Source organism: Sus scrofa, chromosome 2 (genome assembly GCF_000003025.6).
Source record: "Sus scrofa isolate TJ Tabasco breed Duroc chromosome 2, Sscrofa11.1, whole genome shotgun sequence".
Lineage (NCBI taxonomy): Eukaryota > Metazoa > Chordata > Mammalia > Artiodactyla > Suidae > Sus > Sus scrofa.
In genome coordinates, this window is record NC_010444.4 from 53,211,363 (window position 1) to 53,237,002 (window position 25,640).

At 36.1% G+C, this 25,640-nt stretch overlaps 1 protein-coding gene across 1 annotated transcript; it reads right to left on the reverse strand.

Annotated features, from left to right (window-relative positions):
* On the reverse strand, positions 24,092 to 25,054 carry LOC100623714 (olfactory receptor 2T4-like). The gene has a single exon (XM_003354402.1). It carries the CDS (start codon positions 25,052 to 25,054, stop codon positions 24,092 to 24,094), a length of 963 nt encoding a protein of 320 aa, XP_003354450.1.

A 25,640-nucleotide genomic window follows, 5' to 3' on the forward strand; every position in this document is an offset into this window, starting at 1 on the left:
CATAGTGGGGATTTCAATGAAGATTATTTTAAAGTATGTATTGTGTATGTGTATCTATATACATAACATGAATGTGTAACTATAAATAAATATAATGCATATATAATTAAATTCCTAAGAAAAATATTTAACAAGACCCACAGAATTTGGAAACATTTTAAAAGATTATACTCAGCTATGTGCCCCTCAAATTCCTAGTTTAGAAGCATTCTATGAAAATCTTCTGAGAACAGATAATTTCAAAATTATTGCATGTGTAGAAAGATATAGGCATAATCCACATTTATCTTATAAACCTGTATAACTTCCAAAACACAAACCCTTACAATTATAAACCAATTCCACTTATAAATGTACTTTTATAAATAAAAGTAATATTTTATTTAATCCAACAGTACATTAAGAATAATGTATCTGTAAACCCATTCATGCAAACCTCTTCCTCTTTCTCAAAACCCTTCAAGTCCCTGCATTGTTTGTGAGCTAAATGCAGAAGTCCTAAATGTGGTTGCCTGATCCTCAATGGCTTGGATCCTCTACCCTCTGCTCTCTGGTGCTCTGCAAATTCCTGGCACTTGCCTCCCAGAAAAAAAGCATAACTCAGCATTTTCCCCTGACTGAAGCACAATATTTCCTACTTCATCCCAGGCTTCTGTGGCCCCTGTTATCAGCTCACATTCATACTTTCTTTAGAGGACCCTCTCTGGTATTACTGCAGCATAATATGAACTAATGCCATGTTGAAATATGTGTTCATATATCAAAAAAAGTTAACAAAATATGTGTACATAATATTAACAGAAATGATGAAATGGTGGATAATGTACTAAACTTGCAGACAAGTGTAAAACTAATAAAATGCAATTTTAATTAAAAACCCAATTGGAATTTTTCTGAAGAAACTTGGCAAAATGAATCTAAATTTGATCTGATAGAATGAGCATGTGTTAATTTTTCTCGGAGGAACAATGTTAAAAATTCACATTACTTCAACCTCTGTGGGACCAATGTAAAATACAGAGATTTAACAAATAGAAAAGAGTATTTAGAAATAAACATCCCTAACTCCTTCAAAACACACACACATATACACACAAACCATAGCACATAAGAATTTTCAAAAAGGAAAGATGGAATTCACAATGGGTATAAGAAGATGAAAGAAAACAGAAATATGACACCTGAAAAATGCTGCTTTGACCTAAAAGTTATTTTGAACTGAAGGCAGTTAAAAAGCCCCCCTACCCTATTCTGCCTAAAGGCAGGATATAAATTGTCTTACCGGAGACATATGCTTATCAGCCCAAAGAAAGTACCAGAGGAGTCTACGAATGTCATTCCATTAGTTCCCCCGCTTATATTTACCTTCTCACAGTTTGCCACTCATGGAAACATCAGGCTGCTTCCCTTTGTCTTATCATTTCTCTACAATCTATTTTTCTTTGCTGAAGATGCTGTATGCCACAATTCTAAGCCATCAATTGCTTTGAGTTACTTTTTCTCACATGTATTGTGAGCTGCATGTATTAATATACTGTTTTTCTTTTATTAATCTGTCCTTTGTAAAAGGCCATAGCTGAAAAACCTAACATTGACAGAAGTAAAGTTTTGCTGCCCCTACATATATAACAAAATTGCAATTTAGAGAAAAGTAGTGAAACCTCTCTTTTAAACTTACAAAAAGAGTTTGACTCAAGAACTTAAATAAAATAAATACATTACTAAAATAAAACTTTTTCTATAGGGTTTGAAGCTCTTTAACAAATAAACACATTTTCTGTAATCAGAAAAAATGTTTAAAGAATGACAGTAATATTTAGGCTTTACATGTGAGGAAGTGGGCTTTAAAATGTTATTTTTTTTCTAAAAATATCTAAACACTATTTTTTTTTGTCTTTTTCTAAGGCCTCATCAGAGGCATATGGAGGTTCCCAGGCCAGGGTTCTAGTCAGAGCTGAAGCCACCAGCCTATGCCAGAGCCATAGCAATGCCAGATCCAAGCTGCATCTGCAACCTACACTACAGCTCACAGCAACGTCGGATCCTTAACCCCCTGAGTGAGGCCAGGGATCAAACACGCAACCTCATGATTCCTACTCGATTTGTTAACTGCTGAGCCATGACAGGAACTCCTAAACACTACTTTTATTAATTTAGTCTAAGGAAATATATAATATGAAAATGTGCATATAGGTACAGACAATAAATTAACCATTAATTTTGATAGCGAAAATTATCTAAATTATCAATATTAAGTTGGCAAAATTAAATGTTAGTCCTTTTGCCTTGAATGCATTCTTTGTTAGTTGTCTTATGAGTTAAATATGTGCATAATGTATTTTTGAGTAAAAACTTACTATCCTTTTATAAAAATATATAAGTAAAAAGTTAATCACCCACAGTTGATTTAGTGAGTTTTTCATTGTTAAGGATCAGTAATACTAAGGACAGAAATCAGGCTCAAGGTAACACAGCAACCAGAGAATGTGCTGAATTGAATGAAGATTGAAGAGTTAGGAAGACACTTTATTCGAGCATCCTAGAATCTGGTTTATTTTACTTATAGCATACTATGAACTTTGTATTTTATGCCTTTACAAATAAGATAGACTATGATGGTCAGAGTTCCCTAACATCTTCTATCTTTTTGAGATGCTCTTAAGTTTCTGATGATGAAGAACAGTGCTTCCCACTAACGCCCATGACATGTCTTCAACTTGTTTCCACAACTCCTGGAAGTCTTCCTGGTGTTTTCATTCATTGTGTATTTCTGTCTTCTCAACTACAGTGTGAACTATTGGAGGCCAGAGTAATACTCTAAATAGTTTTTATATCTGTGGCCATTAGGACAGTTTTGCATATATGAGGTGGTCTATATATTAATATATTACTCCTAGAATTTAATAATTCTTATACTTAATATTTTCCCATTACGATTTGTACATGAAGGCATAAATGATGTGAATATTTGCTTTTACATTCTCTATCATCTCACTGAATCAAAGGTTAAATTGAAGACTTAAGTCAGAACAAAACTGGTCTCTGGAAAAGAAAGAAAGAAATGACATGAATCGGAAAAATAATGAATGGTGTTGGTCATTTTTCTTCCCTTCTACCATCAAAGCATGCATTATGCATGTACTTTCAACACAGCCTAACAAAATTTGACCAACAGGCATCTAGAACAATTAGTCAAGACTGCTTCCATCTTCTATATATTGCTGCTTGGTATGTCCAAAATGGTTCATAAAATGCAATAAATAAAATCAGTTCATGAAATAGTACCTGGTTCCATTTCAATGCTAGCAGGATGGTTTACCATTGATTATCTTTTGTGAAAGAAAATGATATTTGTTTTTGAAAAGTAAATGGATATTTTGTAGTTGAAGCAACAGAAAATTTGAAGTCTTCCCCCAAGTGTTTATATGATTATTTATGCCCAACTTCTCAATCTACTCTGCTTAACTGTAAATATTTTATTTTTACTTGAAAAATGTCTTTACATGTGCTAAATGAATAATTTGACAGTGCTCAGAAATACCTCAAATAGTAGCCTTTTTTTTTTTTTTTTTTTTTAGATTTGAAAAACTAGATATTTTCCCAGAGTTTTGGCTTTATTCAGGTCAGTCAAAATTATTGGCCTCTGCACTTCTGGGTTCTGTTTCATCCATTTCTAACCCAATATTTTTTAGGTAAAATGTCCTGTTTCCTTACACTCAATCAACATTTCTAATTTCCTATTCTATTCAATTTAATTATTTTTACTATCTAAGTCTCTGTGCTTCACTCTAATAAGACAGCAAGCTTGTGGTAAATGAGCATGCAGAAAATATCTAAATTTTCACAAATCAGTAATCTTCCTTATCCATTCCTCTTGATACTCATGTATATTATCCAAGAGAGCCAAATGACTTTCTTACCCTGAGAATGGAAATGATGGCAGTATATGACTTACAGGTATACTATATCTAGAGAGAGGAATACTAGCTATAGGCAATGTTGGCTATGTACAACTTTGCAAAAGACAAAACCATAGAAACTAAAAGAAAATGAAACCTCCACAGTTTTCCTCTTTTCTTTCTCCATATTCACTTCTTTCCTTCTTTGAAAAGATGATAGGAGATCCAGATTGAGAAGTACAAAGCATCAAAAAGTAGATTATTAGTTAGAGGTATTTAAAGAAGACTATAGATTTGAAGTCATGGATTTCACATTTCAATGCCACAAACACGATGGGGCACAGGGCAGCAGAGAAGCAAAGAGAGGAGAGGTTAAATAACCTAGAATGACATCATAACCATTCTGAGATTTCTCAAGGAGGAAATTTCTTAGGAAGAATCCAGAGGGGATATCAATTAAACTGGTTCTGGTTAATACTGAAAACTTTACTCAAATTGTCTAAATGGAAGACAAAGAATGTACTTCTTTCCAGTTTTTTTTTTTTTTTTTTAATTATCAGCTTGAAAACAAGTGTTTTCTGAATGTTTCATCACAAGCCTCCTTATGTATTTTCTTCCCTAGAAAGCAAATTAGTAATAGTGGGAAAATTGCCAAAGTAAAGAAAGAGAATACTATTATGTGGTCATTTATTTTATCACTTCGTTAACAATCATGAGTTCTAATTCTTTCAGTTTTTTATTCCATGAAGCAACTTGCTGATAAAACACCATCGATTAACTAAATGATACCAAAACAGCTTGTGCAATCACTGGTTAAAGCACAGGCCAGATTTATAATAAAATTGATCACGAAGGTTTTTAATGAAACTATTGACAGGGCAACTGATGTAAAAATACAATTTATGGAAATGATTGTTACCAAACCTTCAGTTATCAAGTTAATGAGAAGGGCTTCATCCTAGGTTACAAGTTAAGAATGCAACTTTTGTTTGAAAAATAATAAGCCTTTGCTTTATTTTTTAAAGCAAAAATTCATTAAAAATTTTGAAAAATATAAGGACTCCTTTATAACTTTAATATATAATGTTGACAGTCCAATTGATTGACAGTCTATTGGAACTTTCAATTATGCTCATGTTATTTTTTCTGGGAACTTCAGACTCTGAGGTCTGGAATGTATACTTCCTGTGACTTCCTGAAATGGGAAAATTGATAATCATGGAAAGTAAAAAGAAAAAAAAGAATAACATCACTTATTCATTACAACAAAGAACCAGTGTTATGTTTTCATGTATATGCTAAGGAATATGGATGGAATGTAGGCTATATTTAGTAAATGTATTTTATTCTTTAATTTTATTATACATCATAATCAGTGCTGCAAATTTTAGTCTGATATGAATTATCTCATGGTAAATTATTATAAAGAGAATTTTAACTAATTCCCCAGGTTAATTTCATATTTTGGCAGTTAAGAATACCAGTGCAATGGATAATTACACAAAAATGGTTATGATCAAATTTACTTCTTTAGAAGAATTTTCAATAAGTGGAGTTGCTAAATCAAAAGATAGAAATCCATATTTCCCAATAAACCCCAAGATGAATTTTATAACACTCAGTAGTACTGTATGAGAGAGTGTCTATTTTACTACCCTTAGAGCTTCTCTTCTAATTCTGATATATATGTATGCATACGTGCATGTATGTATATTTATATGCTAGAATTTATGTAAAACAACTAAAATAGATGTATCAATTCCACCATCATCATCATCACAACATGAATTTAGCTCAGTTGGTGTATATGTGTGTATATGTGTATGAGTGGTAATTTTGTGTGTGTGTGTTTATATCTGTACTGGTGTCATTTGAGTTTCCAAGCTGAGGGTCAAATTGGAGCTGTAGTTGCTGGCCTACACCAAGCCACATTGAAGCCAGGTTAGAGCTGCTTCTCTGACATACACCACTGCTCACTGCAATACTAGATTCTTAACCCACTGAATGAAGCCAGGGGTCAAACCCACCTCATATGGATACTTGTCAGATCCATTACCACTGAGCCATGATGGAAACTCCAGTGTGTATGTAAGCTATTAGAATAAGGAATTACATTTAAGGTGATTGCAGATATTGATAAGAAGCTACTGTAGCATTTCTTGATAATGCTATACTGTATATATAAAACCTATCATTTGCCATTTTCAGATATCCTGTTTCTCTCTGAGGACACTGAACTATGAATTATGGGATTAACTCTTCCTATGACCATGGGAAGAAAGTAAGGAAATGTCAGTTGTGTATTATATAGTGAAGTATTATTATTTTGTATGAAAAATTGAAATTACTGATGTGAACAGACAAAACATCCAACAAATTTAAGTATGTATTATGTGCTAAGTATTATATAAGGAACCACTGACATACTAGCAATCAAAATATAAAATCTCTATAGCAAATTAGAACTAATAGGTTTGTGATGAAGATTACATTAGTAAGTGAAGAGTTATTATTATCATTAGTTTATATTATTACCAATACAATGTTTGGGTTCTTTTTTCCCTTAGGAATGAATGTTTCTATCAGTGTCTACTTCCTGGAATGAAATCTTTAAACCTCAGACAACTGTGTCAATCAAAGCTTATCAAGGGAGAGGAGGTTAGGAGAGATTGAAACATTTTTTTCCTATTTAACTGTAGCATGATCTCAGTTCCCTAAATAGCATTAATTAATTGTTATCCAAGATGTAAATTCACTCAGAAGATTTTCTGCTGCTCTCTGTTAATAGCCTGCTCCTGTGTTGAACCCATAGTAAATGTTTATGCACTCTGCTTTGACACATTCTTTGTTTAATACATCACTACTAATCTATGAGCCTGGTTTCTTGACTTTCCATTTAAAATAGCCTAATTTGAATCATTTTTCCCCATTTTACTCCATTAATTGAGTTCAGCCCATCAGCAATCATTCAACCCCTAATCCCATTCTTCAAACATGCTATTATCAATCATTCACAGATTTTTTTTCTTCTCATAGTATTATGTTTGAAAATTATGCCATATTACCTGCTGTATCAATTCTGCTATCTCAATTTCAAATTATATGTCAATGCTTCTTATGAATAATAAAGAAATTAATAAATGCTTCCTCCCAATATTCTATTTTCCTTTGCCTCCTAAAATTAGTTTCTTACACATTTTTTTCCTTTGTTTTTCTCTGTTCTTTTTTTTTTCTTTTAAGGCCGCACCTGTGGCCTATTGAATCAGACCTGCAGTTGCTGGCCTATGCTACAGCCACAGCAACACTGTATCTAAGCCACATCTGTGGTCTACACTGCGGTTGCTGCAATGCTGGATCCTTAACCCACTGAGTAAGACCAAGGTTCAAACCCTCATCCTCATGGACACTACTTCAAGTTCTTTCTTTTTTTCTTCAGGGGTGCACCCATGGCATATGAAGTTTCCCAGGCTAGGGGTCAAATTGGAGCTACAGCTGCAGGCCTATGCCACAGCCACAGCCATAGCCACACCAGATCCAAGCCAGGTCTGTGACCTACACCACAGCTCACAGTAATACCGGATCCTTAACCCACTGAAAGATGGAAACTGTTTCCTCATGGATACTAGTCCAGATTCATTTCTGCTGATGGGAACTCCTATTTTGGGTTCTTAACCCACTGAGCCACAACAGGTATTCAAGTTACTTACATTTTGGTATTTTTTTTTTTAGGTAAAAATGTTGTTTCATTATTTTAATATTTAAAAAATTGCTGTTTTAATAAATCACATATCTTAATGTTTTGATTTGCTTTTTAATTTATTCAAGTATAGTTGTTTACAATATTGTATTAGTTTCAGATATACAGCACAGTGATTCAGTATTTTTATGGACTATATACTCCATTAAACGTTGTTGTGATATAATGACTAAAATTCCCTGTGTTACAAAATTCCCTATGCTTATCTATTTTATACATAAGAGTTTGCATCTCTTAATTTCATACCCCGAACTTGTACTTCTCTACTTCCTTCTTCCCTCTGGTAAGAGTTTGTTTTCTATATCTTTGAATCTGTTTCTGTTTTGCGATATTAGTCATTTGTATTTTTTTTGATTCCATATATAAAAGATATCACATAGTATTTGTCTTCTCTGACTTATAAAGTATAATATTCTCTAGACCCATCGATGTTGCTTCAAATGACAGCATTTCATTCTTTTTAGACTGAAGAGTATTACTTCATATATATAGATCACATCTTCTTTATCCATGTATCTGCAGATGGACTTAGGTTGCTTCTAAACTTTGGCTCTTGTAAGTAGTGCTGTTATGAACATTGGGGTGCATGTATCCTTTTGAATTAGTTTTTTTCACTTTTTCATATATATATACCCAGGAATGGAATTACTAGAACATATAGTAGTTCCATTTTTTCATTTTTTGAGGAAGCTTCATATAGTTTTCCATATACATTCTCACGAGCAGTGTTCAAGGATATCCTTTTCTTCACATAACTCTTCAACATTTGTCACATACTCCCCAACATTTGTCTCTTTGATGATAACCATTCTGATATGTATGAGGTATGGCTCATTGTTGTTTTGATTTTCATTTCTCTAATAAACAGCGATGTTGAGCATCTTTTCATGTATGTGTTGGCCATTTGTATGATTTTTATGTCTTCTTTGAAAAAAAATGTATATTCAGTTCATCTCTTTTTTTCTTTTTTTTGGCTGTGCCCATGGCATGCCAGAAATTGAACCTGCCCCACAGCGACAACCCAAGCCACTGTAGTAGCAATGGCAGATCCTTAACTCACTGAGCCACGAAGGAAAGGAAATCCTTTTTTTTTCCTGCCCATTTTTTTGATTGGGTTGTTTTTTGATATTAAGTTTTATGAGTTGTTTATATATTTTCTATATTAAATTCTTGTGGGTCATGTCATTTGTAAAAAGTTTTCTCCCATTCTGTAGATTGTCTTTTTCAGTTTTGTTAATTGTTTCTTTTGCTGTGCAAAAATGTTTTAAGTTTTATTAGGTCTAATTTGTTTAGTTTTTTTATTTATTTTGCTTTAGGAAGTAGATTAAAAATGTTGCTACAGTTTATGTCACAGTGCTTTGTCTAAGTTCTCTTCTAGTAGTTTTATGTTTTCAGCGAATACGTTTAGGCCTTTAATCCATTTTGAGTTTATTGTTGTATATGGTGTGTGAAAATGTTCTCATTTCATTCTTTTACATGTAGCTGTCAAGTTTTTCCAGAACTATCTTGCCTCCTTTGTTGTGGATTAATTGACCAGAGATGTGTGGGTTTATTTCTGGTGTCTATTCTGTTCCATTTATTTATGCCTCTGTTTATGTGCCAGTACCATGCTGTTTTGATGACTGTAGATTTGTGGTTCAGTCTGAAGTATAGGATGGTGATACATCCGTCTTTGTTCTTTTTTTAAGATTGTTTAACAGTTTGGGATCTTTTGTGGTTCTATATGAATTTTAAGTTTATTTATTCTATTTATCTGAAAAATTCCATTAGCATTTTGATAGAGATAGAATTGAATCTGCATTTATAGATTGCTTTGGGCAGTACGGCCGTTTTAACAGTATTAATTCTTTCAGTCCAATAACATGGAATATATTTTCATTTCTTTGTATCATCTTCAATTCCCTTTGTCATTGTCTTATAGTTCTTAGAGAACAGGTTTTTGTTTTTGTTTTTGTTTTTGTTTTTCTCATTGGTTAAGGTTATTCCTGAGTATTTTACATTTTTTCAATGGAATTTTTAAATGAGATTTTTTTCTTTACTTTCTCTTCCTGACTGTTCATTATTGGTGCATAGAAAAGAGATTTCTACATATTAAAATTGTATCCTGCAAGTTTGCTGAATTAATTTTTTAGCTCTAATAATTTTTGCTGGAGACTTTAGGGTTTCCTATATAAAATATAATGCTATCAGCAAATAGTGACAATTTTGTTTCTTCTCTTCCATTTTAGTGGATATTCAAAATATTATATTTTTTTCTGTAGACTTGAAAATTTCCAAAATGCTAAGTTCAGAACAAATAAAATAAATAATGTTGTATTTGGTATAAATTTTACAGGTTGATACTATTTAATTTAGCAGGAAATATTTTAGATGCCTACTTAAGGTCCATTAGAAGGTAATTTTTTTCAAAACAACCTTCAGGTTATGTGTGTAAAAATATGAAAACCACAAAAATTAACCATATCACATATAATTTGGGCTTTTAGGGAGATATTTAAAATTATTTTACATGTTCTTCATGGTTTAGAAAATCTTATATAAAATGTGAGATACAGAATGCAATAAATAATTTCTCATATATTACTATATGGTAACTAACATTAGTAGTAGTAAAAATAAAAAGTCAAATAACATCTGGAATAATAAAAGGCAGAAAAGTAATATTAAAGAAAGAGAAATAGATTAGTGTATTTTATAGTAAAACTTGTTTTTCATATTTTTAAAAAAAAATTTAGTCTTGATCTTGTGGTACTTTTATGGTTCATATATGGTAAAAACATGCAAAAGAAAAAGGATAATATGGAAATAATAAGGTAGTGATACAGAACAATAAATTTAAAAGTCTTTTGAAATATGTTTAATGCTAAATTATTCACATTGACAATAAAAAGAAAAAATAAAAATAATAATTATGTGTGATTTTTATATATGATAAATCATTATTAGTAATACTTAAATTAAGTGAAATTTCAAGTAAAAAGACTAAATATCTTATTCAAGTGTCCAATAGGATATGATATTAATGAAAAAAACCAATAATTCTAACAAATATAATTGTTGTAATTGTTTTTCTATTTTTTGAGGTGGGAGGGACTCACCAAAATTTCTGGAAAGTCTCTGGCCCAGATATAGAAACTGTGCTGCAGTTGAGGCCTGTGTAACAAGCAATGCCAGATCCTTAACATGCTGCACCCCAAGGGAATTTCCTATAATTGTTTTCTAAATGTGATTTAAGTTTATTTACCTTTAAGTAAACTCTCCCTGGGTTAATTTAATTTTAAAAGACTTGGATCTACTCCTTCAAATCCTACATTTTCTGAAATGGGTCACATACATTAGTGAAATAATGAGGCATAAGAAAGAGCAAAGTCACTGAACCCGGTACTTAGCACACTTTTTATCTTGCAGAGAACCCAAATTCTCTTTCATTTTGTATGTGAGAGAAGACTCAAGAAAAATCACATCAACTTTCCTAAGGTTTCACTGTTCATATCCCTCAAAGTTAGAGAATGCAGATCTCTTTTATCTAGTTGTGTGATTCATTTATTTCCTTCAGTTTTATTCAATAATTAAAATAAACCAAAACTATTGGAGAAAAAGAAGAGCAAGATATGCTTTTACCTTCTTAAATCTAGAGCTGAAATAAAAGCACATTTAGTGAAAGATGTTGAGTATTGATGGTAATTTCTTTTAAGATTTATTGGGGGAAGTGTTCACAGATGTGATTAATGACTTCAACAGAATTTCAAATTACCTGGCTTATTTCTCCCTTTGCAGTCATACTGGGTAGTTGACTTGATGGAGAGTGATGAGGAAAGAAGGAGAGGTACAGGGGCTGGAGGATAAGGACATATCCAAAACCATAGTACTGGTGATACGTGTGGAGACAGAAAGACAAAATCTTGCTGCCCAATGGCTCCTCTGATTCTGGAACTTTCTAAGCACAGGTTGAGAGTGCAGTCTCAGGAAAGTTACTTCAACTTTCTGTGTCTCAATCTAGTTTCCTTTAAGGAGGTGGTTGAAATGAGGATGATGATGACTTCTTATAAAGACAGGTGCATTCCTCAACACAAACTTTAGAAGAGAGTACAGGACAGATATTTTCAGCTCTCTTGTAAGTGGACACTGATACTACTTCCACAGTTTTTAAATGGTCCCAAAGTTTTTTTCATGTGCTTTATCAAATTAAACTCCTAGAACAAATCTATATGTTAAGAACATGCTCTCATTTTTACAGTTAAAGAAACTGAATCTCAGAGAAGAGATTTTTCATCTGGGATTTGAGAATAAGAGACGTCAAATAATTTGCTAATGTGACCCAGAGAATAAACAATAACAGCTGATCAAGAAGGTAGCAGTTTTAAATCCAAGGACATTGTTGATTTAGTAATGAATTACAGAAAATAACTTTTTTGAAACCACTGAAAAGTTGAAAATCAGAAAAGAAGAGATGTAGAACTAGAAAAAATGAATTTTCTCTGAAGCATTTTTCTCTAGAGAGGCAGGCTGCATCATAAGAGGTTCCAGAGTCAGGGCTTTGCCTGGAGCAGTGGCAGAAGTTAGCCCCTCAGTCACTAGGTGATGGCATTGACCTATCATCAGGGGTCCCCTCAAGCCCTGAGGTAGCTCTTCTTCCAGTCCTAGTGGGCCTGAGACCTACTCTCATTGTGCCCTGCAGGAGGGGTGTCTGGATAAAAGGATAAATACCTTCTCTAAGATTTAGTAAAGTCATACTGTATGGATGCTGAGGATGCTCAGGTGCCTACACTGGCCTCAGAACTCCCAGATTGGTAACCACAGGCCTGAAGGGTATTTTTTCTACAGGAACAAGGAGGACTAGGGAAAGGGAAGGACCCAAGGAAAGTGAATATTGTCATGAGGCTGCCCAATGAAGTTGTTGTCCAGGTGGAGGGCTCCCTTGTGGTCAATAGGGGCTTGACTGCAGAGGACAGGAGCAGACAAGGCAGAGACACTGATGAGGCCAGGATATTTCAACAGTTTGAGCTTACTGAACACTCTGAAAAGACCCAGAGACAGAGGACACATTCTGCCCCAGCTCAGCTCAGAAAAATGGTCTCCATAGGCCCATCTGTAGTGAGAGGGCAGTAAAAACTTGTCTTTGATGCTACCCTTTTGCCTACCTTACTCTCAGAATATCAAGATTGTTGTGGACTTAACATAACAGTGAGATATATTTTAAGAAAACCATTTTGTACTGGAGAGCAATCCCTTCATCCATTCAATAAACACTGAAGTTAAGCAAGCAAGTTGCAGGGGGTCAAAGGTGAAAAAAATTATCCACATGACCTCTGCCCTGTAGTGCCTTACTGGCAGATAAGAAGATGCACAAAGTTTTGGTCAAGCAACCTGGAAGGAGAGTCTTTAGATGAGGGCTCTGGCCCAAAGGTTACTGGGAGGATGGAAGAGCTCTCTACATAAGGGGTGTGAAGCTGACATTGAGGGACAGGAGACATCTTTGACAAATACAGGTGTAAATGGGATAACTGGCAGGAGAGGTACTCCAAGTCAAAGAGAAAGCAGGAGACCCAGAGAGAATGATGTCAGTATATTCCAGAATTTTGAGGAAGACTGTAAGGTTGACACTGGATAAATTGTGATGGTGGAAGGTCAATGTGAACTTGAAGTGGAGCAGGAAAGGAGTCTCCAGGTAAAGAAAATCTAATAGTCACTGGATTTAGAATCTTATTTCTTATAGCACCTGAAGTTTTCCCTGAAAAAACTCCCCACAGGACTTGAAAACATCTTTGAAAATAGCTACAGTTTGGCTTATTCTCAGTGGGGCTATATCTGGTTCATGAAACATCCCTGACAATCCTTGACTCTAATAAACCTTTTGAACGAGGTCATTTCTTCTTTAATTCCTCTCTTCATATTTTCTCTTGAATTCATTCTAATCAGACTGTTATCCCCATTCCTCCTCTGAGACCACTCCTTAAAGCCCACAAAGACATCAACATTTCCAAATATAATAATTAATTTTCAGTATTCATCTTTCTTTGTTATATTTTTATTAGAGTTGATTTACAGTGTTGCACCAATTTCTGCCTGCTGTACAGCAAAATGACACATCCCCCTTCTTATATTATTTTGAATCATGACCTATCACAAGAGACTGGATATATTTCCCTGTACTATACAGTGGGATCTCATTCTTAATGGCCTGAAGTGGATAACATAGATTCCTCCGCCATGCTTAGAACACTAGCTTCAATTGATTTTTTGACTACCACTCTGTTTTCTTCTTCTTTATCAGAGCTATTCTTCAAGTTATCTGTGTTGAAAAAACAGGGTCTGTACTCCCCCTTACTTGGTTTTTGCTGAGGCAAAAAAGTTGCTATTTGGAGTTTGAAGATGCCATGTTAACACTGACATGGGCTCACCAATGCACTGCCGGCTATGAAGTTCCCCATAAGGTAGTTCAGTCAATTCTGGATGCCTTACATGCCACAGTATTTTGTGGGGATACCTGAATGTATGTGTGTGTGTCTGTGTGTGTGTGTGTTATGTGGAAAGGAATTGATTAAATTATTGAGTAATGAGATAAAAGTCTTTTAAATATAAAATTATTCAGGAGTTCCCACTGTGGTATGGTGGAAATGAATCCAACTAGGAACCATGTGGTTGCAGGTTTGATCTCTGGCCTCTCTCAATGGGTTGAAGATCCAGCATTGAAATGCACCATGGTGTCGGTTGCAGACATGGCTTGAATCTGGCATTGCTGTTGCTGTGGTGTAGGCCAGTGGCTACAGATCTGATTAAACCCCTAGCCTGGAAACCTCCATATGCCATGGGTGCGGTCCCAAAAAAGACAAAAAGGCAAAAATAAAATAAAATAATTCAGAATGGCCATCATTAATAAGTCCACAAACAATAAATCTGGAGAGGGTATGGAGAAAAGAGAAACCCCCCACACTGTTGGTGGGAATGTAAATTTGTAGAGCAACTATGGAAAACAGCATGGGAGTACCTCAAAGAACTACATATATAACTGCCATATAACCCAGCAATCCCACTGTTGGGCATATATCCAGACAAAAATTTCCTGAAATAGATGCATGCACTAATGTTCATTTCAGCACTATTCACAATAGCCAAGACTTGGAAACAACCTAAATGTCCATCAAAATATGAATGGATTAAGAGATGTGGTATATATACACAATGGAATACTACTCGGCCATAGAAAACAAAACAAAACAAAAAAAATGCCATTTTCAGCAACATCAATGGAAGTGGAGACTCTCACACTAAGTGAAATAAGCCATAAAGAGAAAGACAAATATCATATGATATCACGTATATCTGGAATCTAATATATGGCACAAAGGAGCCTTTCCACATCATGGACTTGGAGAACAGACTTATGGTTACCACGGGAGAGGGAGAGGGAATGGGATGGACAGGGAATTTGGTGTTGATAGATGAAAACCATTGCCTTTGGAATAGATAAGCAATGAGATCCTGCTGTATAGTACTGGGAACTATATCTAGTCACTTATGATGGAACATGATGGAGGACAATGGGAGAAAAAAGGAATGTATACATGTACACCTTGGGTCACCTTGTTGTATAGTAGAAAACTGACAGAACATTGTAAACCAGCTATAATGGAAAAAATAAAAATCATTTAAAAAATAAAGACCCTGAGGAACAGTGACATAAAATATAATCAAATAATGTCTATATCACAATATATTAAAATATTCCATGCAGATAAAAAATCTGTATGTAACTTTTTTAAATCTGAAAAAAAATATAAAATAATATTTATAGTATTAGGATGGACGAGGCCTTCCTAACAAAATAATAAATGACAAACCAAAAAGAAAATGACTGACACCATGAAAATCTGTACAACTCAGGAAAATAGACGCATATGTTGAAATCTCACTTTTGGAAAAGGAACAACGTAAATAACAAGGAATTAAAATAAGGAATGTATAAGATGAAACAGGTCAGGTAGACAACAAACTATGGAATCAAAGATAAAACCTTGTAATTGGATAATGAGAGCTTAAGAATTACTACAGAACAATGCAATGGGGGGGTGTTTCCAAAATGGCAGACTAGAAGGACATGGAGCACATGTCTTCCCACAAATACATTAGCAATACACCCACAAATGAAAAAAATTATCACAAAATATCTACTGAACACTATCAGAAGACATGAACTATCTGAAAGGACAAGAAAGTTCTCCACAGAACCAGGTAGGACAAAAGAAAAAAGAGAGGAAGGGGAATGGGACCTCCACCCCTGGAAGGGAGCTGAAGGAGAGATGTTCCTGCACCCAGGGAAACTCCTTCACTGGCAGGAGATAGCTGGGACAGAAAAGGAGCTTTAGAGACTCTGAGGAAAGCAAAATAAATGGTCTGTACCAGGCAGGAAAGAGAGAGACCTACAAAGATGGCCTGTGCTACCACCCTATGCACCCCAGCCTGAGGAACATGTCTGCTGGTGTGGATGGGGCTGGATGCTGGGCTATGGGGTTTGGATAGAAGAACTGGGGAGAGGGCTTATGAGGGCAATATTGAGATGGTCTGAGGGAATGGAAGAGTGGAATAACACAGTGGGAAATGTTCCTGGAAGCAGCTCAGGCTGCCATATAGTCCAAGTGCCATCTTTGAGTGGTGTATGATGGGTGGGTTGTCATTACACCCTCTTTCCCCACACACTGTCCTCTGACTCCATAGGTTGAGGGTGGCTCCCACCTGAGTGGGTGACCATACCCTGACTGCCACTGTGCTCCCTTCCTCCTGGACTGATTTGCTCTCCTGGCCTTGGCCCAGACTCCTTCCAGCCAGAGTGGGCTTATTATGTACCCTGGCTGCCACACCTGCACCTTCCTTTGTGTTTCAGCTACCTAGGGAGCAGATTCCTATAGGTTTCCCACACACAGAGGTGGAGCTGAAACCATAGTTGAGCCCCAGAGGATGTGTGACTAAGGAATAAGAGCTGAAATCTTTCCTTGTAGCTGTATGATTTCAGATTTACACATCTGCTTCCAGCTTTGTAAACTCAGTACTGGCAGACAATGAGTATTCCAATGGCTGAGATTTGTCTGGCTTTTACAATTGTGGACTTTGTTGGCCAGGCCAGACCAGGCCAGAGCCTGTGCTGCCTTGCTGGCTCCTACAGTGAGTCTGTGTGCACAACTACTTCACTCCTAGAACTGGACTTCAGTGGATTTACACTGGTGGTCTTGTGAAAACAATGCCTGAGAAACACCAGGGCCAATTTCCATCATTCCCATAGTTGAGGTATGACCTAGGACAGTGCTGAAAACAGTGTACTTTATGAGCCTGTGTAATGGGTGAAAAATGACACAAGAGAGAATATTCAAAGGGCAACATCTCAAGTGGAGGAATACACAGTGGATCCTCCTCTAGTTAGAGTGCTCCAAGCCCACTTACCTTGCACTGCAGATCGGAAACACAGCTTAGAAACAGATCTGTGGCCCTGTATTCCAACAATTAGGGAGCAAACCTGGCCCTGACAGACAAGTGACAGACACAGAGCAAAGAAAAACCCCCAGTTAATACCCAGTACAGGCGCCGGTCACCACAGGAGGAAACAGATATTCCGCTCATAGAGGGTGCACAGAAGGATTCACATGAACTGGGACATAGCACAATCCTGTAATTTCATAGGATCCTGGGCCAGACCTACCTATCAGTTTTGGATGGTCAACTGGGGCTCACAGCAGGGGTAGGTATACCAGTGTTGGGGTCCCCAGGGAACATTGACTGATGTGAGTTCTCATGGAAGTCTCCACTTTGTCACCAAGACCTGAACCCATGGAACAGACTGCAGATTCCAGTGCTAGTACACCTCAAGCCATACAACCAGCAGGATAGGAACACATCCTCACCCATCAGCACACAAGCTGCCAAAAGTTGTAACTGAGCTCAGAGCCTAAATACATCCCTGACACAAGACCCAGCTCCCTCCTTCAGTGGGTAGGCACCAGTCCCTCCCATTAGGAAGTCTTCACAAGCCCCTGGACTAAACTCACCCTCCAGGGATTGGACACAAGAAGCAAAAGGAAATACAATCCTGAATTCTACATGAAGGAGACCACCAAAAAAGTTAGACAAAATGAGATGACAGAGAAATATATTTCAGAAGAAGGATCAAGATAAAACCCCACAAGAACAGCTAAATGAAGAAGAGACAGGCAGTCTATCTGGAAAAGAATTCAGAGTAATGATAGTAAAAATGACACAAGATCTCAGAAAATAATGAAGGCACAGAAAAGAAGATACAATAAATGTTTTTTTTAAAGAGCTAGAAGATATAAAGAACAAACAGAAATGAACACTACAGTACTGAAATGAAAAATACACTAGGACAAATTTATAGAAAAAATAACCAAAGAATGAATAAGTGATCTGGAAGACTGAGTGGTGGAAATTACTGTCACAGAACAGAATATAAAGGGAGAAATGCACATTAACACAATAAGAATGGGGGATTTTTAACACCCTGCTTACATCATGCTCACCCAGATGGAAAATCAATAAGGAAATACAGATCTTAAATGACACATTAGAGTAGATGGACTTAATTGATATTTATAGAGCATCCGATATGAAAGCAGCAGAATACATTTTCTTCTCAAGTGGACATGAAACATTCACCAAGACAGATCACATGCTGAGCCACAAATCAAACCTCAGTAAATTTAAGATAATTTAAATCATATAAAGCATCTTTTCCAGCCACAATGCTATGAGATTAGAAATCAATTACAAGAAAATATTGTAAAAAACACAAACACATGGATTCTAAACGATACACTACTATACAACCAATAGATCACTGAATAAATCAAAGTGGAAATACACACACACACACACACACACACACATACACACACTTAGGGACAAAATACAATGAAAACACAACAACCCAAAACCTATGGGATATAGTAAAAGCAGTTCTAAGAGAGAAGTTTATAGGAATACAATCTTACCTGAGAAACAAGAAAAATCTCAAATAAACAAATTAACCTTACACCTGAAGCAATGAGAGAAAGAAGAACAAACAAAAAACAAAGTTAGTAAAAGGAAAGAAACCATAAAGATTAGAATAGAAATAAAAGAAATGGAGATTATTCTTTTAAAAGATAAGCGAAATTTATAAGCCTTTAGCCAGACTCTTCAAGGAAACAACAACAAAAAAGAGTGCTCAGGATGCTGAAATTAGAAATGAAAAAGTTACCACTGACACCATAGAAATACATAGGATCCTAAGAGACTACCACAGGAAACTGTATGCCAATAAAATGGACAGCTCAGAAGAAATGGACAAATTCTTAGAAAGGTACAATCTTCCAAGACCGAACCAGGAAGAAATAGAAAATTTGAATGGACAAACTTCCAAAAAATAAAAGCCTAGGGCCAGATGGCTTCACAGGCTAATTTTACCAAAGATTTACATGAGCTCACACTTATTCTTTTGAAGCTCTTCCAAAAAAAAATTGCAGAGGAAGGAACACTCCCAAGCTCATTCTATGAGTCCACTCTCACCTTGATACCAAAACCAGCCAAAAACCTGAAAGAAAAGAAAATCATAGGCCAATATCTGATGAACATAGATGCACCAATTCTCAAAAAAAAAATACTAGTAAAATGAATCCAACAATACATTGAAAGGATTATACATCATTATCAAGTAGGATATATCACGAGGATGCAAGGATTTTTAGTATCTGCAAATCAATCACTGTGATACACCATATTAACAAACTGAAGAATAACAACCATATGATAATCTCAATAGAAGCAGAAAAACCTGTTGACAAAATTCAACACCCATTTCTAATAAAAAGTTTCCAGAAAGTGCGTATAGAGAAAACCTACCTCAACATAATGAAGACTATGTATGACAAACTCACAGCTAACATCATTCTCAGTGGTGCAAATCTGAAAGCATTTCTACTTGTATCAGGAACAAGAAAAGGATGTCCATGCTCATTACTTGTATTCAACACAGCTTTGGTTTCCCTAGCTATGGCAATCAGAGAAGAAAAAGAAACAAAAGGAATCCAAGCTGGAAAAGAAGTAAAACTGTCACTGTTTGAACATGACATGTTACTATACATAGAAAATCCTAAGGATGCTATCAGAAAACTACTAGAGCTCATCTATGAATTTGGTAAAAGTGCAGGATACAAAATTAATACTGAGAAATCACTGGAATCCCTACACACTAAAAATGAAAGATCAGAAATAGAAACCAAGGAAAAATCCCATTTACCATCACATCAAAAAGACACAAACAGGTGTTCTTGTTGTGGCTCAGAGGGTTAAGAACCCAGCTAGTATCCATGAAGGTGTGGGTTCATACCCTGGCCTCACTCAGTGGGTTAAGGATCCAGCATTGATGCAAGCTGCAGTGTAGTTTGCAGATGTAGCTTGGATCCCTTGTTGCTACTTCTATGGTGTGGGCCAGCAGCTACAGCTCCAATTTGACCCCTAGCCTGGAAACTTCCATATGCCACACATTTGACCTTAAAAAAAGAAAAAAAAAAAAAAAAGAAGAGTGAGAGACAAACAGCTGGAAAAATATATCATGTTCTAGGACTGGAAGAAAAATGTCATCAAAATGACTATACTGCACAAAGTAATCTACAGATTCAATAAAATCCCTATTAAATTACTTTTTCCACAGAACTAGTACAAAAATATTGTACATTTATATGGAAACGCAAAAGATCCCCCAAAGCCAAAGAAATCTAGAGAAGAAAAACAAACAAACAAAAAACAAGATGGAGGCTGGAAGAATTGCTTCCTGATTTCAGGCTATACTACAAAGGTAGAGTAATCATAATAATATGGTACTGGAGTTCACACTATGGCTCAGTGGGCTAAGGATCCAACTGCAGCAGCTTGGGTCTCTGCAAAGATGTGGTTTTGATCCCCTACTGGCACACTGGTTTAAGGACCCAGTGTTGCTGCCATTATGGCATGACTCACAGCTGCAGCTCAGACTTGACCCTTCATCCAGGAGCTTCCAAATGTCATGGATGCAGCCAAAAAAGAAAAAAAAAAGTATGATACTGGGACAAAAACAGAAATATAGATCAATGGAACAGTGTAAAGTCTAGAGATAAACCCATGTACCTATGGTCAATTAATCTAATGCAAAGGAAGCAAGAGTATACAAAGGAAAAAAGACTGTGGTATTTCAATAAGTGGTGCTGGGAAAACTAGACAGCTACATGTAAAGGAATGATATTAGAATATTTTCTAACACCAGACACAAAAATAAACCCCAAACTGATTAAAGACTTAAATGTAAGGCAGGGTACAATGAAATTCTTAGAAGAAAACAGAGGTAGAACAGCCTATGACATAAACTGTGGCAACAGGGTTTTGGCTTCACCTCCTAGAGTAATGAAAATAAAAACAAACAATAGGGAGTTCCTGTTGCGGTGCAGTGGTTAATGAATCTGACTAGGAACCATGAGGTTGTGAGTTAGATCCCTGGCCTTGCTCAGTGGGTTAAGGATCTGGCGTTGCCGTGAGCTGGGGTGTAGGTCACAGATGCGGCTAGGATCCCACGTTGCTGTTGCTGTGGTGTAGGCCTGCGGCTACAGCTCTAATTAGACCCCTAGCCTGGGAACCTCCACATGCCATGGCAGCAGCCCAAGAAATGGCAAAAAGACAAAAAAATAAAAAATAAAAAATAAACAATAGGATCTAATTAAACTTAAAAGCTTCAGCACAGTGAAGTAAACCATAAAAAAGACAACCCACAAAATGGGTGAAAATATTTGCAAACAAAACAAGCAACAAGAGGAGTTCCCGTCGTGGCACAGTGCTTAACGAATCCGACTAGGAACCATGAGGTTGAGGGTTTGATCCATGCCCTTGCTCAGTGGGTTAACGATCCGGTGTTGCCGTGAGTTGTGGTGCAGGTCACAGACGTAGCTCGGATCCCACGTTGCTCTGGCTCTGGCTCGGGCCAGCAGCTACAGCTCTAATTAGACCCCTAGCCCGGGAACCTCCATATGCCATGGGAGCAGCCCAAGAAGTGGAAAAAAGACAAAAAGACAAAAAAATAAAAAAAAAAAAAACAAGAAATAATTTCCAAAATATATAAACATCGCATGCAGCTCTATATTCAAAAAAACTACATTCCAAAATGTTCAGAAGATTCAAAAAAGCCAACAAACTAATTGAAAAATGGGCAAAAGACCTGAATAGACATTTCTCCAAGGAAGATATACAGATGGCCAATGACACTGGATACTGGATACTGGATCTTTAACCAGTATTGAGCAAGGCTAGGGATTGAACCTGTGTCCTCATGGATGCTAGTCAGATTCATTTCTACTGAGCCACGAGGGGAACTCCCACTCCAATAATTTTATTTTTAAAAGAAAGAGCTATAGGACAATAAACATAGAAAAATTAAATCAAAATTTATCCAAAAACTCCAAACGTGTAATCTAGTTTGAATTGATAATACTGCAAAAAACCTGCAAAGTCTAGTCAGTATTAATGAGTGAATACATCAGGATAGAAGCAGAAAAAAGGCAGAATGGAGCACGGATTTTTGTCAAGGTATGGAGAATGAACAAAAGACATAAACACAATGACGCTCTCTCTAGCCTTAACTCAAGAAGCAGTGGAAGAAGTAACAGTTTCCAGGATCCACAGTAGCTGAAATTGCAGGGAGGGTATTACTGGTGAGATCTGGGCCCCAGTTAGAGGAACTTGGTCAGTTCCCATTCTCATTTACCTCATTTCCCTATCTCCAGTGCTAAACTTTCCCAGTTGATTATCACCAATTTAACATTTCAAAAATACAAATCTAGGAGTTCCCGTCGTGACTCAGTGGTTAGCGAATCCGACTAGAAACCACGAGGTTGTGTGTTCATTTCCTGGCTTTGCTCAGTGGGTTAAGAATCCGGCGTTGCCGTGAGCTGTGGTGTAGTTCGCAGACTCGGCTTAGATCCCGAGTTGCTGTGGCTGTGGTGTAGGCCAGCCGCTACAGCTCCAATTCGACCCCTAGCCTGGGAATCTACGTATGCCATGGGAATGGCCCTAGAAAAGGCAAAAAAACAAAAAACAAAAAATAAAAAACAAATCTAATAATTTCATTCCTATTTATAAAACTCTGGATCGAGAAATGAGTCTATAAAATAAAACCAGGAAAGGAGGAGCCATTGCAATGTTTACCTCTCCTGCTTGGTAAACAGTCTGACCTTTGTTTGTGCTGTTCCTTTTCTGTGTCCTTGAGCAAGTTCCCCCTAGCCTTCTATGTTCATCTGAGGGCAATGTCTAGTCACAAATATTGAGTTTAAAGGTCTGCTCCCAACTTTTTTTTTTTTTTAACCAAACTAACATGTCAAAGAAAGTGCTCATATGTCTTTATGAGTTGTACCTGTTCTACATAAGCAAAAAGACATACCATATACTTTACAACACATATTTGCCTATAAAACCACAGCTACAAGTTCAAATACATTGGAACATAAGCAAGAAGTATTCAGATTTTAATTTCATTTTGCTATGATTCTGGATTATAATATAGCATAGGAAATATTCATTGAAAAATTAAATAACTAAATGAGTTTGGATATTCGATATCCTGCCTCTCTCTTTTTTTTCTTGGGTAATAAATTTTATACTTCAAAACTCAGCTCAGATATTACCTCATGGAAGGAAACTTCCCTAAAACTTTATGCCACTCTGAGTTTCTATTTTTCATTCTGTCCCTTATATAATTCTGCATACTAAACTGACCATTTGGTTAACCTCTGGTAGATGTCTTTAGTGTTTGACTGTGTGCAACAAGGGAGCTCAAATAGAGGTGGTTAGACACAGGATGATTTCAGCAATAAGTAGCAACATTGAAATGAGCATGTTTTCTTATTTATTATGTTATTTGCATTACCACCAAATGGAAAATGAACTCAAAATGGGGCAGATTGATATTTTAACTGTATGAAAGAATTCTCTATTTACAGAAAATAGCCTGAATAAGAATGGTGTGAACACAGCTACATACCCAGAATCACCAAATTTTAAACTTGTACCTTCTTTGTTTCATCATCCTCTTTCATTTTATCACTTTCCTAGCATCTTCTTCCTCTAAATATTAGAGGAAGCCATTTTCCTCTAAATATTTTTATTATATGTTTCTTAGTAATATAGCTATCCATCTACAAAGTCATAACGCAATTCTTGACTTCAATAAATGTAACACCAATACAGTATGATGACACAATACATTTTGAATGGAGACAGATTAAAAATTTTAAGAGTTTTCTCATACAGGAAAGAAATTCTTTAAAAGGGGATGAGACATCATGGTGTTAAAGTCTAAGGAATACTATGGCAAAAAGACTCTAAACTTATGATATATACAGAAAAAGAAAAACACATTAACACCCATCTCTTACTTTATAGTTTCTTGACGGACCATTCCCACATTCAACGTTTTCTTCAAAGCCCCCATAACATCCTTATTCCTTAGACTGTAGATTAAAGGGTTTAGCACAGGAGTGAGTATTGTGTAAAAGACAGATACCATCATGTCCTTCTCAGGGGTGTGGTAAAAGCTGGGAAGCATGTAAGTGTAAATGGCAGCCCCATAAAAGAGAATTACCACAGTCATATGGGAAGAACAAGTGGCAAAGGCCTTTTTCCGGCCCTCTGCTGAGTTCATCTTATGGATGGTGAGGAGGATAAAGTAGTAAGACCCAGAAATGATTATCACAGGAATGAGAAGCATGAGAACACAGCACAGGTACATGAAAATCTCATAGAGGGAGGTGTCTGAGCAGGAGAGCTTCAATACAGCAGGGACCTCACAGAAGAAATGATGGATTTCCCGGGATCTGCAGAAGGGGAATGTCATGGTGATGGGAGTAAACAAGAATCCATCCACTGAGCCCAGAAACCAGCAGCCAAATGCCAGGAGGAGACACACCCTGTGGTTCATGAGGACAGGGTAATGAAGAGGATGACAAATGGCTACAAAACGATCATAGGCCATGGAGGCTAGAAGGAAAAACTCTGAACCTGCTAGAGTCACATAGAGGAACATCTGCATACCACATTCAGGGAGTGAGATCTTATTCACACCCATGACCTGGTCCATGAGCATCTTGGGCACAGTAACAGAAATGTACATCATGTCCATGAGAGACAACTGGCTGATGAAAAAGTACATGGGGGTGTGGAGGTGGGTATCAGAGTGTATCAGAAGAATCAGGATGATATTTCCAGACAAGGCCATTAGGAAAATGACAAAAATAACCACACAAAGGAGAGCAGGGTGCTTTGATTGACTGAAGATTCCTATCAGGACAAAATCTGTACTTTCAGTATGGTTGGTCATCCATGTGGTGTCCTCCATGAGGTTTTACCTAAATCAATCACCAAGGAGAGCTTTGAAGTTAATGGATCACTCATAGGAAGCTACACACTGAAATGAATGTTTACTAAGAATGGGTGTCTATAGGTATGTATGTCTGTGTGTCTCTGTACCAGACCAATTATGTTAACAAGAGAAAATCCCATGGTCTTGTAGATATGGAGATTTTAAATTACCTATAAGTCTACAAACTAATTACCTGAAAACTAATACATCACAAGTGTGGTTAAAAAGAATTAGTAACTTATAGTGGGGTCACCACAGTTGGAGGTCATGAGATTATCTGATGATATAATGTCCTTTGTGGACAAAAATAGAAATTTGCATAGTTGTGGGCCTATGCAAACATAAAAGCTGAAATTTCTGTAGTAATCTTTAACAGAAAATAATCTGAAAGATAATAGATATGTGTATATGTACAACTGAATCACTTTGTTTTACAGCAGAAATTATTACATTGTAAATTTAATTTTGAAGCTATACTTCAATAAAATTTTAAAAATAAAAAATAGTTACATAAATAATAAGGTACTAAATTTAATTTAATTTCATTATATTTTTAAAAAAT